The sequence below is a fragment of the Camelina sativa genome, chromosome 1, assembly GCF_000633955.1.
Source record: "Camelina sativa cultivar DH55 chromosome 1, Cs, whole genome shotgun sequence".
Classification (NCBI taxonomy): Eukaryota; Viridiplantae; Streptophyta; class Magnoliopsida; order Brassicales; family Brassicaceae; genus Camelina; species Camelina sativa.
In genome coordinates this window covers 5,246,573-5,262,946 of record NC_025685.1, presented here as the reverse complement: position 1 = coordinate 5,262,946, position 16,374 = coordinate 5,246,573, and the positions used below count along the sequence as shown (strand labels likewise).

Here is a 16,374-nt window from a genome sequence, read left to right as displayed (position 1 = left end):
TATCTAAACTTTAGTCGGCAATGCTTCTAATATATAAGTATATAACCACCAACGTCGGTAATCTCTGGGATCTGTGAAGATTCTTGCCATGATTCAAATTACTTAAGTTGTATATATAACATTTTTTTAACCTCTAAATCACCACGAATTGGTTAATTTGTTTTGAAAAAATGAAGACAATGCTAAAAAATCAAATATGGCTAGTGGGACTGATACGAGATCATAAGCGTATATATCAAATACTGATGGCTGCCTCAAAACATGTTCTGTGAGATAGGAGATTCGAAGAAAGATGATGGATGGGTCATGACATGACTGAATATGCATTCAAAGACTAAAGTGAGACATGTTTTTCTTTCCTTTATCTTGTTTTCTGTGAAGTTGTACAACTTCATAATATTAGATTCTCTGTCCATGATCTGCTAAACTTGAAACTCGGTCTCATGGACTAGACAATGAAATATTTTATGAGAAAAAAAGAAGATCTTCCAAAATATCTTAAACATTACATCATATATAACATGCCAGTTAACTCTCATCTATTGTAAAAAAATCAACATGAAAATTGGGTATTAATTATTAACAAATTAAAAAAAAAAAAAAAAAAAAAAAAGTTACGAAATTGCCATGCATACATGCATAAGAATAGAATATCATTTATTTCGAAATCTACTATCCGATCTTATTCTATTTGTGGATTTCATTATGCTCTTCCAAAAAGAAATTCATCAGCTATCTCTAACAGCAGTGAATTATCAATATCTGAAACTCTGCGTCGTGTTGCCCTTCAAAGTACTAATACCTTTTTTTACTGAATTGTTTATATATAATTTTTGAGCTTTTGGTTGCTTTTCGTTCAAACTTAAAAAAGTTGTTCTTGGAAATCTTACTCTCATGTGTTCTGTTAAGCTAAAGCGAAACTGATATCTTAGTTCGATCTTTTATTTGTTATCAGAAAAGATTCCTACCTTTAGTTATCCTACACTTTGAAAGAAGCATTCATTCTTCTCAAAAAGACTGATCGATACAGTCTAACTGTAACTCTTAAAAAATGTACTATAAACTGTCACAAATTTCAACCCTTTTTTTTTTTTTATGTTTTTGTTGTGGAAGCAAAAAAAAAAAAGGGTTTTTATGGGAAGAATTCTGAGAGATGTAAGATTAAGATGAAATGAGAAGAAAAGAAAAGAAGAAAGCTTAACGTGCAATTGCCAATTGTTGCAAGTTGTGTTTGGCTATTGTTATTGGTGCATGTTGCCTGAGGAATGAATCTTTTAGGCATGTAGCTGTTTCCTTGAAGAACAAAAAAAAAGTTAGAAAGTTTTTTTTTTCCTTTTTTTTCAACTATTTCACATAAAATTTAATCCACTTTACAAGAGTGTTCTTTCCCTCACATAGTTACATTTACTATTGTATATGCTGCCCAAAAAGAGAAGATCTGTCCTGATTTTGTTCTGCATGCTTAGGCAACCGGGCTCGAGTTGCTGCCTAAACATTATCTATCTTTTATCCTAGAGAACAGAATACCAAGTTTTCTGTTAAATTTCTCATTCAGTTCTAAAAGAAATTGAACCATAACCAAAGATAAATGAAGAAAAGAGAATAACTAACTAAATGATGAATTTCTTATTTGGCTCTTGGAACTTAGAAACTCTGTTTCTTTAAACAGAGTAGGTAAATAAACATTTCAATCCTTCATCTCCGGCAATATGTGGCTTGAAATGATTTTGTTCTCAAACAACTTATAAGTTCTGTTTTATACTCTGTGAGGATTATGACTATCTTGATGTTAAGATCTAATTCCTAGCTTGATTCATCTATGTATTTTTTTTTAAAAAACACTGTAGACACCAATTTCCATACAAAACTTCCACTTAGCTTTTTTATTGTTTTTCAGGCATATTTGGAGTATTCTCGAGAGGTTTGACCCATTGACTAGGAGTCTAGGATTAATGAAGCTTATATCAGTGCAAAAAAATATATATATAACAGAACCATATAAAAATATCAGCTGCTTTGTTTTTAGCTTCTTAACACGAACAATCAAATTTGGATTTTAATTTTGAGGCCTAGACATAATTAAAGACTCTGATAATATAAGGATAAGACAATGACTTGCTGGAGAAACATAAACTATCTAGAAGCGATCAACGATCCTGAGGAGAGCTTGAGTCAACGCCAAGTAGACCTCCATATGGTAACGGAAACTTGAGGGCACTTGGATGTTGAGTGTCTTGAGATCGGTTTTGCATGAAAACGGAGGATCCACCACCTTCACGCTAACGTCAGACGCAGCCTTGTCGTAATCTCCGACTGACAAATGAGCGTCGGCCTCTCCCACGCCACGCTTAGCCGTCGAGAAACTCAAACCGCACTGCTTCAACGCTGCTGCAGCCTTGGGATTTCGGTAGTAATGCTGGGAGCCCAAAGTGGAAGCATTCTTGGTTAGGGTGAGGAGGTGAGAGTTGATGCATCTGAGGATGATTCGAGCCAGTCCGAATTTGTCGGCTTTAGGAGAAGCGGGGTCGGAGCTTAGACAGCGAAGACACAAGGTGGGACTGTCAGAGTTGTGACATTGTTGCATCATTAGCTCTTCATCGGCTCTGGTGATTACTGATATTGTTGTTACAAGTGTGGTTAGAAGAAGAAGTTTTGCAAGCAAAGCCATTTTTTTGTTATGTTTTATTGCTCTTCTCACTTTTTTGTAGGTAAGTGTGAATCATCACCACACCACCATTGTCTACGTTCTCCTTAAGTGCTGTTCCGATTTCGTAACGTTCGGAGATGACACGTGGTTCAAGCGTTAGTTAAACACCAATATAACGTGAGTGGTAGACGTCTTTATGTTTTTCTGTTATTATGGGCCATTAATGGGCCTAATGCGGGCCAGTTTAAGAAAGTGCGACGGTGGCGGTGCCAAGTCGAGCTGTATTTTAACGACCGTTAGAGGCGCTCAGGACATATCTGTAAATTCACACAAATTTTAAAAGTAAAACCCAAAAGAGCCGTTACGAAAGAGCCTTGACGTTATTAATAAAATCCACATATCTTTTCCTCAGCGAATCACACAACTTTAGTACATTTCTCTATCTCTGTTTTTCTATATCACATCAATGGCGTCAGATCAGAGAACGATCATGGAGGCGAAGACGAGACATCCTCTACACCAGATCGCAGATACACCAACACACAAGCTTCTCCTGAAACAATGGTTAAAAGAAGAAGAGCTCATCCTCAGCCGCGTCTCCCACAAAGAATCTCAGATCGACTCTGTTCGTAGAGAAATCACTCAGCTTTACATCTTCTTCTTTCTCTTCCACTCCATTTCTCTGTTACTCCTCTTCCACGCTTCTTCTTCTTCATCCGTCGATGCTGCTTCCAGTGCCTGTAAAAGATCGTGGATCCCTTCACTCTGCGCTCTCTTGTCTTCGTTGGGGATCATTTGGGCGGTACGGTACAAATCTGAAGTGGAATCTCATCTTGAGAAGCTGTTGGAGAGGGAGAAAGAAGATGCGAAGCTTCTGCGCAAGTGCGTTGAGGAGTTGAAGAAGAAAGGTATCGAATTTGATTTGCTTAAGGAAGTGGACGCTCTTCGTAGAGCGAAGAGTTTGAGAGTTGAGTCGAAGCCTGTGAGGAAATGGTCTGCTAGGGATTTTGTAACGCTCTTCTTCTTCTCTGTTTCGTGTTTGGTTCTCGCCATGATTAGACTCATTCTATGCGATTAAAGATTCTCTTATTATCCTCTTTTGATTTCGCATTTGTAATGAATGAGTCACAGCAGAACTCTCTGGTTTCTGCAATTTTAGTTTTGTTTCAGATAATAATAAAGAACATGTTTGATTCATCTAATTCAATCCTTATCCGTAGTGTTTACTTTCTTTAGTCCACATTTACAAAGATCCGTTTCAAGGTTTTGATTTTCTATTTGACCTGAAAATTAATAATAACCAACCTTGTTCTTTTGCCAGCTTAATTAATAGTTGAAAATCTGATATATAATTTCTCCATGTTTAAAAGTTGTTTTAAAGTAAAAAACAGAGCCATGTGGGGAAAAAGAACTAGTTTAAGACAGGCACAATAGTAGTAAATTAGTAATCAAAAGCTATGTGGGAAGAAAGAAAACTAAAAACTAGTGCAATACTACTGAGACTGGTTTGTTTATTCATCATCTTGTGACTTGGTTTTCTTCTTCTTCTTCTTCTTGCTGTCACCATTATCTGTTGTTGTCAACTCCTCTTCTTCTACTGCTTTGCTTTTCTTCTTCTTTTTCTTTGATTTCTCCTCTTCCTTCTCCTCTGTCTTTCTCTTCTTTTTCTTCTCTGAGACTTCTTTTACAGTTTCTTCTCCCTCGTCTAGAAAAAAAGAGAACAACCCATCAAACAAAACCGTTTACCTCAAAAGATCAGACAGCTTTGTTGGGTCATTAGAGAGAGAGTCATAAGTTGTACCTTTCTTCTCAAGATTTTCCAGCACTTCTTTCATTACGTCAACATTCTTACGTGGGGCAACACCTTTGTCATAAAAGTCAAGTCGTTCCTCCACTTGTTCCCTTAGTTTCTCACCGAAAGCTGTAGTGCTGCTATCTGTATACGACACCGCAACAGTTTTATAGTTAACAGCAATGCATTATCTCACTATATTCCAACATCTCTTTCTTATTCAGGGGAGTCTAGATTTTTACCAGCGAAACAATCAATCCGGGAAGCAATGGAACACTTGTTTGCAAGGTAACGAGCAATACGGCCCTTGTTTTTGGCAGATGCACGCCCGATGAATGACGAATGGAATATTAGACCATATTTGGGTGTGTTTCCACGTGTTTTCAGCGCCCTGAAATTTACACAAAAGTCAGTCACTGCAGTTAAATTGAACCTTCATAACAGAAACAAGGCTTCAAATGCACCTGAAAAGTGCCTTCTCAGCACCGAGAATCTGAAGAGTTGAAGATGGGCACTTGGCAAGATTTGTAAGACTTCCTGCATGTGAAATCAACCTAGCACCTACCATCTCTCCGATCAAGGCTGCCAAATTTGGAGCAATGTCGCTCATTTTAGTAACAAGATAATCATGGAGCTTCTTCCTGTAATCTGCGAGGTCCATAACTCTCTGAGCAAAGGTCTGGACGTTGATCAGATCAACGGGTGATAAATCCTGGCCTTCAGATAGGGAAAACAAACAATGTCTTAGAACAAGAGAACTAATAGATACATTGTAAGAAATAGTTAAACAAGCTCCACCAGTTTCTTCTTACCCATGGATGCTTTTCCAGCTTCAACAACCTCTCTTGCCTTATCTTCATCCCCCAAGACTTCAGTAAGCATTGGGATGTGCTCTTCAGACAACTTCGACTTGTCCTCGATAATCTTTGAAACTCGGGCATAAAGGTAGTTATCATTGACTATCTTGACAAGTTCAGGGAAGTGCCACGAGTACCATTCTCTGCAAAAACATTACATATACTGCTCTCAGAAACCATTTTCTCTCACGGTAAACAAACAGCAAGACATAATCTTAAAGGCAAAACAAACCTGACTCTCATAGCAAAGGAATTGACATCCTTATCAAGCGTGTCAAGTAGGAAAATAGCTTGAATAACCATGTTATCCACCCGGTTAACATTGAACTTCACCTTTGCTCTACTGTAACTGTGAGCTAGTCCAAGTTGAGCTTTTTCCAAATCACCAGGCTACATTTATAAGAAATTTGAATTGATATTGAGCATAAAATAGCGAAAAACATCAGCAGAGATATATAGGCATAAGGTAAATCATAAATAAAAGTTGGCACCTTTAGGTCTTTGATGAACCTATCAAAATGCTGGCGCACACCTCTAAGAAGCTCATGGATGAACTCATTGCTCTGGCAAGGAATGTTAGTGGCTTCAAATATGCAAGACCCGATTTTTGGCTCAGCCACTCCCAAACTAAACTTGGGCTTCTTCCCTTCCTTCACTTTCGGAAGATTCAGCTCCAGAAAACTTCTCAGCTCATCACTCATATACCCTACAAGTTTAAATCGTGTAGAACCAATACAAATATCAATACTTGTTATCAAGAACCTCAAACAAAAACTAAAACAGAACAGAATAAGCAGATTCCAACTGTGGTCTTTCACGACAAAATCCAAATTATATAAAAGAGCATAAACATAATAAAAAGCAAGCAATACAGTAAAAGAAAGCTGTAATTTAGTGGAGAGTTAACCTTCAGAGACAGCGTTGGCTTGGCTGAGAGCATCGAGTGCAGACTGGAACGGTTGAAACGCAGTGAGCTGGACGACCCGCCCAAACCGACTAAGGTCCGAGACGGAGCTCCGAACCGCCTCCGTGTTCTGTCCAATCTCATCTATACCGTGTGCCTCCCACAGTCCGAAGCCGGAGGGTGATTCGGAAAGAAGATACAACGCCATTGTAGAGAGAAGCAATAAACCCTAGCCGTCTCTTTTATAAAATTGAAAAGTCGAGTATCTATTTATGCAGCAGCTTCCGTTTCGGAGAAGAATTAGAGAGATTAGGGTTTTAAGGTTTTTCGCAGGGTAGAGGATGACGGCTTTTGCTCTAACATTAACTAGATGGGCCTGGCCCATTAAGTGTGGTTCACAATGCGATTAATTTGCATAATTTGTCATATGTATATTATTAAAACCGCATTTGAAAAACGATAACTTCAAATATATATTACGGCTTAGGTGCGGCGGTTGAAGTAAGGGTTTTTCTTGAAGATACTGAAAATTGTCATAAATATTTTTGAGAAACATATTGTGTGTGTTAATTTTTCGAACAAAAACAATCATAATTTGGACATTCTACGTATTATAAGAAATTCAGTCAAAATTTGATAATTACTATAATGGGCCCCTCACAAACGACAGTCTATATCGGAAATTAAGTTTGTGGAAAAGGCACATATGCTTTTTTATTTTATTTTAAGTTCCTTTTTTATATTTGGGGTTCCTAGCTACTTCCATTTTTGACAAGATATATATATATATATATATATATATATATATATATAGTTACCAAAATCGATTAGGGTTTGTTATTATCAAAAACGAAAGAGAAGCGAATCTTTTGATTAGGGGTTCTTAATTATTTTCTTCGCAAAAGGCCGTCTTTTACGAAGCTCCTTTTTTTTTTTTAGTTTCCCACAAATATTATTTGATTTCTCAATGTATCAAAAAGCAACCAGAACTGGTTCAAATTTGGGAAGAATAAGTGATTTGCCGGACGAGTTATTGGTCGAGCTTTTGTCATTCGTTCCGACAAAAGAAGCCGTGGCGACAAGTGTTTTGTCCAAAAGATGGCGTCCTGTTTGGAAACTGTCTCTAAACCTTGAGAGAGATTGTGTAGAGCTATGTGCTATATGCTCTCTCGATTATTTTCCTTTTATACTAATGCAAAGCTCTAAACTGCGAGTTCTCAGGTTCAAACAACAAAGATGTTGCTGCAGTAACCTTTTAAGAGAAAAGTGGAAGGAACCGAATTTTGTGCCTCTAAGTTTGCGTAGGAGTCTGGAAGCTGTTGAGTGGATTGGGTATAAAGGAAGAAAAGAAACAGAGATAGAAGCGGCGATCTACATCTTACAGAATGCATGCAACCTAAAGACGATGGATATTACATCCTCAACATCCAACACGTTTCAAGACAATACTAACATAATGGTTGACTTAAATCTCATCCTGACGAATTCTCCGGACTGCTGGGTTTCAATTAAACCTTGATGTGAACTTGTATTTGTTTTTCTTTCTCTTAAGCTACCTAATATTTGTCCAAAAAAAAAAAAAAGCTACCTAATATATTTTTCTCTGATGATGGCTAGGCTATACAACCGTTGTTGCTTAACAAGCCAAGATCTCATTCAACAGCGAGTCCTTATGCTTCTATTTATTGAACCTCATTGTTTTCTCATTTTTTTCCACACATGAGTAAATCATCCAGTGCGAAGACTTTACAAAAGCTCCATGAAATCTGACTACCGAACATGTCAGTTACGAGCTCGTCTGCCACTAGATGCAATAACTTGGCACAAACAGAAGAAACAACATAGAGTCCAAGTTTAGTTTCCTTCAAGGATCAGGTGCAGACTATTAAAGGATTGAGGGTCCTAATCCGGACACATGAATCAAACGGGGGCACCAGTAATCGACAGAGACATAAAGGAACATAAAGAAAAAGGAAAAAAAAAAGAATTGAAAGGCGTGAGAATGAGAGGAACAAACTGATATAAGAAGAAAAAAACAAAATTCTTCCTTTATTGATCATGAATATGATGATTACAGTTTACAATCAAGAGTACACATCAAATCCAAACCAACCAACTTCATTGAAAACTCCTATATTTTCCCTCTTCCTCATTTAATACTATCCTAGAATCTGTGACTGCACGAACTAGCCTAGAGAGATGAGAAGCAGAGTCTAGGAAATTCTTTTGCAACACACGCTGATGAAGACACTCGAACATCGATTGGAATTGGATACGTATGTCATTAAATAATTATCTAGCACCAAACTGTTAATAAAACCATAAGAAACCGGAATTGGTCCAAATGCCTTCATCATCTTAGTCTGCCTGTATAGCACAGAGGTAAGGTCTTTGTTCATAAGGTAAGCGAATATAAGCTCCGAGGCCGGACAAGAACGTATCCGTCATCATAAATCTTGGCGTTCCGAAACACAGGAGACCAACTCACAACTGCTTCATCCTCAAGAAATGTAATCCATTACCGGGCTTATTTCTCAACCATCGACGTCGTCTCTGAAGGTGACCCTCTCCACCACCATTCATTCTTTTTCTTTTTGATTAATCAATTCGTTTTTGTTTTACAATTAGATCTTTTGTAAAGATTACAGAGTAAAAAATATTATTTCGGGACACCCATAATGGTAGAGACAAAGAAGGATGATATGTAAACTAAATATACTTCATTTCACTAGGTACTGTGATGTTTGTAGCTTTGTTAGTGGCAGGCAGGGCAGTTTTAGAACCTCCTGTTGCATGAGCAGCTCCATTTTCCCTTCTAAAAGATGCACTACTTCTTCCATTACCTGTATAGGAATGTCAACAAAGAGCTTAAAAAAGGGAAGAGCATGACAATTGCTGTTTCTAAGATATGAATAAAAGAAAACAAACAACCTTGATAAGTTTTACTTGAACTTGAAGCAAAGTTCCTCCGACCACATCTGCCACTTGTTTGGATAATTGGCACTATATTCTGCAGGCAGTCAGAGAGTGATCATATGAGATAAAGGAAAGCTATTATAAGAGCAAGTGATCCACACACAAGTAGTATAAGGATTGGTATGTGAATTCACAAATCATGCAACCTGTTGAATCTAAAGACAAATAATAACTGAAAGAAAGAAGAAGACTTGCCTCCTTCCTTTTCTCTTTTTTACTTCTCACGTCATGAAATGTATCTGCAATATTCAAAAGGTTACACTGTATAAAAGGACATGGTTCATAAAGAATTTTGAAACTTCCATGTCTTGGTTTATCAAGGAATCTTTGGTTACTGCCACTACTATCAAATAGTACTACAATACCAGACGCAGATACCAAAAAGTTGCAAGTCCCAATGTCAAAACATATCTTGGGGTAATTTAAAATTTCAGTTTGCTTTTTCTTTCCTTACCATTCCATGGTAAACAAAAAGAATCAAGATTTCCTTGTCATGCATTGTAGGAGAATAGAGCTATTGTAGTGGATGAACTTGGAGTTACTATATGGATCTCGATTGTATGGTAGGTCGTATTGGGGTGATCAAGATTTTGTGATGGTAGACACAGGAGGTGTTATGACTGTTTCAAAGTCACCATCTGGTGTCATGGAAGAACTGAATCTATCAACCACCATGGCCATGATTGGCACGAAAGGTATTACACAAAGTTCAGAGAAAACAGCCTTCAACATATACTATGAATTTGGTTGCTGTGTTATTTTTTCTTAGACTTGTAGTAGCTAAATATACTATATATGAATTTGGGTGTGAGTTGGTTATATGTGAGATATTCTTTTTAGAAAGCATAAACATAATAGAAAGCAAGTATTACAGTAAAAGAGAGCTGTAATTTAGTGGAGAGTTAACCTTCAGAGACAGCGCTGGCTTGGTTGAGAGCATCAAGTGCAGACTGGAACGGTTGAAACGCAGTGAGCTGGACGACCCGCCCAAACCGACTAAGGTCCGAGACGGAGCTCCGAACCGCCTCCGTGTTCTGTCCAATCTCATCTATACCGTGTGCCTCAAAAAGTGCATAGCCGGAGGGTGACTCGGAAAGAAGATACAACGCCATTGTAGAGAGAAACAAAAAAACCTTAGCCGTCTTTTTAAAAGTTGAAAGTCGAGTATCTATCTATTTATGCAGCAGTTTTCCGTTTCGGAGAAGAATCAGAGAGATTAGGGTTTAAGGTTTCACGCAGGGAAGATGATGACGGCTTTTGCTCTTACATTAACTAAATGGGCCTGGCCCATTAATTTTAACGGGCTCAACCAAACAACGCAAAATGACTAACATGTGCCAATAATATTATTCATGTAAGAAAACAAACAAACAATAGCCAGGATATTGAGGTAAGTTACCTCAGGTAACTTTAATTGGTCAACTTGTTTTCGTTTTCGTTTCTGTTTTCCTGTAAAACCTTTTGGGTTTATACTCAGGCCCGGTCCATAGGAAAACAGTGAAGCCATGGATTAGGGCATCAAAATTTTTGGGCATATTTTAGCCCAAAACTTCTAAGCTTTTATGTTGAATTTTTTTTTCCTATATTTAGTTTTTATTATATTTTCTTTATAAGTACAAAAAAATATATATAATTCAAGTTTTATATAAGAAAACAATATATTATTTATGTAGATATATCCAATTTACAGATGAAGTTTTATTTGGTTTATGAAAAATATTATTTCATCTTATGAATTGTTGGTGAATAATCATTAGATTAATGTTAACTAAACTTGTTGTTAATGAGTTTTAAGTAAAATTTAATTTAGAAAAACAAATTTATAACTCTAATAAGTAAAAATTTCATATTGGAAGAGTTTTAAACAATAATGAGTGATGAGGCAATATAATATTTATTTTTATATACAATTTTAAATGATCATAAAAAGACAAAGAAAAATGAAAAAGAGAGCAATCAAAAGGAACATATTTAGGTTTATGGATTTAGAATCTAAATTATGAAAATTATTTTTTATATTATTATTTTTGTGATTTTATATACAATAATAAAAATGGTTATTAAAAAAAAAGAATTTTGGCGTAGGGCATCTAAAATTGTCAGACCGACCCTGTTTATACTTTATAGGTAGATATTGCTGTCGATTAGTGGAACATCCTCTTGTTATAATGGCATTTACTTAGGTTGATGATCCATTCTACTTGGATGTGGAAGCTTATTCACGAAATTACAAGGGAAGAAACTTAGTGCTTAGGCTACTTCATATCGCAAAGAATTGCATTGGCCATGTACAATGAAAAATTGGAACTTGAGGCACTTCAACTTGCCTATGATCTGATTTGACATCAATAAAATTGTGTGGGATATGCATTCGCTCAAAGTTATATCTGAAAATATTAAAGGGAGATTGGGAGTAGCTTATGTCTTGGATGAACAGTAGCGTTCAAAGAAAAGCAACTAGTTAGTCACCGAAAACAACTACCTAAGAAACAAGTTAGAAAGAGCTACAATACATAAGTGATTGGCAATGTACCTACTGTAAATAGCCAAATTTTTTAGGTATTTACTAAAATTAGCTAAAAGAAATAATTAATGTTAACTTTGAGGTGACATGGTTAGATTAATATTAGTATATTTATATTTTTTTCATATGCATGGGCGCATTTATATGGAGTCAGAACGTAATAGCTTCTATCTCAGTTTGCATCGTAGTTCATGTTAATATGTTAATGAAACCAACTAAGTAGCTAGCTTCTACTTAATTTTGCATATATCATATTTCATTTTCTATGAAATCAGAACTGAAGTTTTTGTATAGCCATAAAGAAAAAATAATAATATGGGTTTGGCTCATTAATTTTGGGCTTATTTCTACTAGTAAATAATAAAAATATAAATTAATTCACATACAGTAGAACCTCTATAAATTAATAAGGTCGGGACCATGAAATTTTATTAATTTATAAAGGTTTTAATTTATCGATAAATTAATAATTATCAATTTATCGATAAATTAATAATATATTAATTTATAAAGAGAATTTTTTATCATAAATTCAGAGTTTAGAAGAAATTGCTGCTACTATTTTTCAAGGTGATGATGAAGTTGAAGAAGATATGACGATAACTTTAGAACCAGTTACACACAAGGAAGCAATTATCGCGTCAAGAACTCTCTACAATTTTTGGATGCGATTTGAGAAGACAACACCAGAAGTTTTTGATGCAGTCAGAAAGATTAGAGATGCTCTCCAACAAGAATGTAAATTCAAGAACAAACAAACAACAATATATTCATATTTCACTAAATATTCTTAGATATATATATATATATACTAGTTTATTTGATTATTAATTTATGATATTGACGAGACCATATTTTTACATGAGATTTTTAAAAAAGTTATTAATTTATTATTTTATCGAATAATGTCCAATATTATACTAGTCCCAACTTGGGACTGGAGAAATTTATTAATTTATAGAGGTTATTAATTTATTGAGTATTAATTTATAGATGTTCTACTATACATTTATTTATGTTTGTAAAAAATAATAATACGTTAAGTATCTGACATAATTTTTTAAAAACATAGCCTAAACGTCCATCGAATTTTGTAAGCTCAATCAGAGCCCTTTCTGATTAATAAATACTTCTCTAATTGTATGGTCAATGTTATTGGAAATGCACTATATTAGTCTAATTTAGAGGGCACTAGGGCAGGGAAATTTGCAACATAAAAAACAGAAAAAGGCACGGAGGATAAAGTAAATGATCATAATCCAGCTTTAATCAAAACACGAGCACACGACCGACCACAACATCTCATTAAGAAGGATAAGACGAAAGATTCATATGGCATTATCAATCTACAATAATATATAATGAATGGTGGAATATTTAAAATATAGGTGTAGCAAGGTTGCTTAGTCATGGAAAGGATGTAATGGAAGAGGATGAGTCACAAAACGTCATTTCTAAACCAAAAGTTTGAATAAGAAAAAACAAAAAGACAAAGGTGGAGCCAAGAGGGAAAAGAGTGAGGTCAGTATACCCTAAAAGCTAAGACCAATGTGCAATGTGGGCACCCTCCACTTTGACATACTTCTATGTCTAGTAAAGATTGATGTTTTGGAATATTTTTTTGTCCCATAAAAATTGATGTTTTGTAAACTTCAAAAAGTAATCATTGAAAATATTTAAAAGTTTGAATTGTTATTAATTTAAAATTAAATAATATCTCTTTAGTCAAAAGAAAAAATATATTTAAATTAAGTAATCGTTATTTTCTTAAAATATGTAAAATCTTCTAAACATCAATATTGAGCCAAAGGGAGTATATAACTACTAAATGGAGTTATGACTCTCCGTATTTTTTCATTAAGCAAATTAATGTGTAAGACACGGAAAAGTAGAAACGAGAGTGTCGTGTGGTTGTCCTGCGGTACGGCTGGTCCCTTGAGGCTTGTCTCATTAAGTTGGAGTCAAATATTTTTGACTTTCTTTAATATAGAGTTTGATTTAATTTCTTTGCAATCAAAAACTCTATTAGCTATTGCTATTATTCCAAAAGATTTACGTTTCTTCGTTCACCAACCGCTACTCAATAGTCAATACATAGATAAATGAGTAAAATTATTTTCTTTCTACAACTAATTAAACCAAATTTTGTCAGATTTTTTTCTCGGTCTAAATATGTAGTGGAGTATTTGATATACTCAACAACAGTTGTATTTAATTTTCATTTTACATAATTTTTACAACGAATTTAATTTTTTGTGTCACCAACATATATTCAGCTAATTACATCTTAATTAAAAATTCTATTTTAACTTTTTTTGTCACCAACAAAAAAAGTCAATTAACTTAATGGTAGGTTGCTAATGTCAAATATATATATCGAGTGAGTTCAAGTGTTTAACTGAAGTATTGATGAAATCTATTCACTTTTAAACCAGTTTTTTTGCATATAAAATTATAATTTGAGGGCAATGTGACCATATGAAGCATAGAGTAAAAGCATACAAATAAAAAAACAAAGAATATATATATATATATATATATATAGGGGAATTGCATTGTATAACCAACAAAAAAAATATAATTCAAAGAGTAACTACTCTAAGTGATATAATTTTAATTTTAATTTTAATTTGACATTAGCAACCTACCATAGGAAACAAAAAGAAGTATCAATGGTTTTAATTTTATTAATTTTCCAAAAGAGTACAAGACGAGTCCAGTTTAATACAGTTTTAGTGATTTTTAGCCGACTAATTGAGATTGACGTTAATAATATAACAAAACAATTTTTTTAAAACAATTGTGGCGTGTAAACGGGCATTTGTGAATAGTGGAGAATAAATAGGTCCCATACAGTATTTATTTTTTCTTTACTTTTATTTGATATTTTTAATATTAAAATTTATTTAATTAAAAACTGTCAAGAAAAGTCAAGTTGGTTTGTACGGCATGACACGTAAGAGCAGCAAACCCAACGAAAAAAAATGAGAGGTGGGAGTGGGTAGGTTATCCTGTACGACTGCACCGTACGGACTTTTCGATCTCATTCGTTTCATTTACTACATTTATTAATTAATTCCCACCACCAAAAACTCCTTTCACGTGACTACTGACTGCTATTTACATTCCCCTTTTTTATATATTTATTATAGTTTGTTTGTTCAAACTATGTTTTTTTATCCGATGCTTTGCTTTTACGACTAGCAGCAACAGTACAAATATAGCCGCTTATGCTTTTACTTAATAGTATAAATAAATCTCAATGCTAAAATTAAAGATTAGCATCAGTCAAGTACTTTTTTTGTGTTACATTCGGAGATAGCAGTTATAATTAGTACTACTACTATATGGTGGAAGCGGTGACATATTATTTTCATTATAGTAGTATTAATGATGGATGCAATAGCGCGTAACGCGTTACAGCTATAACCAAATCAGAGTGTTAAGGAGTTTTCAATCTTTTGACGTGTTTCTCAATCATTTGGAGGTCGTCATGGCCTCTTACTAAACCTTTGCCGTTGGAAGAATATTCTCTTTTAGCTCTTATATATATCTCTGTTTTATTTTTATTTTTATATATATATGATCAGCTGTCTTTTATTATTTTTATTTTTATATATATATTCATTTCAGACCATGTATTTTTTGAGCATCAGATGCTTGTTTTCTATACATATGTTTATATTTGATTTTTTCTTCCTTTGAAATGCAGTACTACCTAATTATTTATTAATCAAATATCAATCACTAACGACCATTAGAAATGTAACCGATTCTTTGCATGATTTTATTATTAATACACATATAACAACGCATAAATTAGGTTATTTAGATATTCATTCTAGTCATTCTTTAATTAGATATTATTGTGTTTAATGCCTTAGGTGTGGATTTTTCTTAGTATTGGATACAGATATATAAACAGATCTATACTTACTAAATTAGTAATACTGCATGGAGTTGTTGTTTCCGTTTGGAATGAGCTTTTTTAAATAAATAAAAAATCAGTTCATGCATGATTTTATCCAAACTTTAATTAGTGAAGATATTGAGAATGGGTGACCACGTACGTGACGGTTGAACACTTTCAGTTCTACAAGAAATCAATAAAACTCATCTAAAATGTATTACGAGAGGAGTTCCACGGAAACTTGAGTAGGAGTCGTAAGGGAATTAACCACTTGAGAGTTTGTTTTACTAAAACACTCCATCAACCCTTAACTAGTTTGCTTCTTTGCCTTTATTATTTCCGATCTAACAAATCAAACTACTTTATGATCAATCTTATCCTTATATGTATATATCTTCGTGTTGATATTTATCTTGTTGTGACGTAAGAGTATGACTTTAGACCAAGTTGTAAGTTCGAAATTTCTATATTGGATGAAACATACCAAAGAGATGCTTGGCAGTATATTTATAATATAGATAACTCTTGTACGAGACTACTTTAATTTGATTAATCTATATGTGGACTAGTCATATATGTATAAATCAAAACAAAGTTAAGAGTCTAAAAAGGGGTCTAAAGTTGCAAGCCCCCAAGATAAGTTGGGACATACACTTTTTTGATAACCAGAGAAAATGAGGTCACATCATATCTTTGTCTTTAAAGTTTTAACCTTTACAGAATGGAGAATGATCCTTCAACATTTCTGCTTTACGATTTCTCTC

General features: G+C 34.3%; 4 protein-coding genes across 4 annotated transcripts; 2 read left to right on the top strand and 2 right to left on the bottom strand.

Annotated features, from left to right (window-relative positions):
- LOC104777086 lies at positions 1,969-2,742 on the bottom strand. Its single transcript, XM_010501293.2, has one exon. The coding sequence runs from the start codon at positions 2,666-2,668 to the stop codon at positions 2,138-2,140; it is 531 nt and encodes a 176-aa protein (XP_010499595.1). The 5' UTR covers positions 2,669-2,742; the 3' UTR covers positions 1,969-2,137.
- LOC104777077 lies at positions 3,050-3,849 on the top strand. Its single transcript, XM_010501284.2, has one exon. It carries the CDS (start codon positions 3,114-3,116, stop codon positions 3,723-3,725), a length of 612 nt encoding a protein of 203 aa, XP_010499586.1. The 5' UTR covers positions 3,050-3,113; the 3' UTR covers positions 3,726-3,849.
- LOC104777067 (nucleolar protein 56) lies at positions 3,974-6,510 on the bottom strand. Its single transcript, XM_010501273.2, has 8 exons — positions 6,204-6,510; positions 5,788-6,002; positions 5,529-5,686; positions 5,252-5,439; positions 4,904-5,156; positions 4,682-4,830; positions 4,449-4,583; positions 3,974-4,352 (listed from the first exon to the last, which is right to left on the bottom strand). The coding sequence occupies exons 1-8, from the start codon at positions 6,406-6,408 to the stop codon at positions 4,159-4,161; spliced, it is 1,497 nt and encodes a 498-aa protein (XP_010499575.1). The 5' UTR covers positions 6,409-6,510; the 3' UTR covers positions 3,974-4,158.
- Positions 7,168-7,719, top strand: LOC109133094 (putative FBD-associated F-box protein At3g12840). Its single transcript, XM_019245914.1, has one exon. It carries the CDS (start codon positions 7,168-7,170, stop codon positions 7,717-7,719), a length of 552 nt encoding a protein of 183 aa, XP_019101459.1.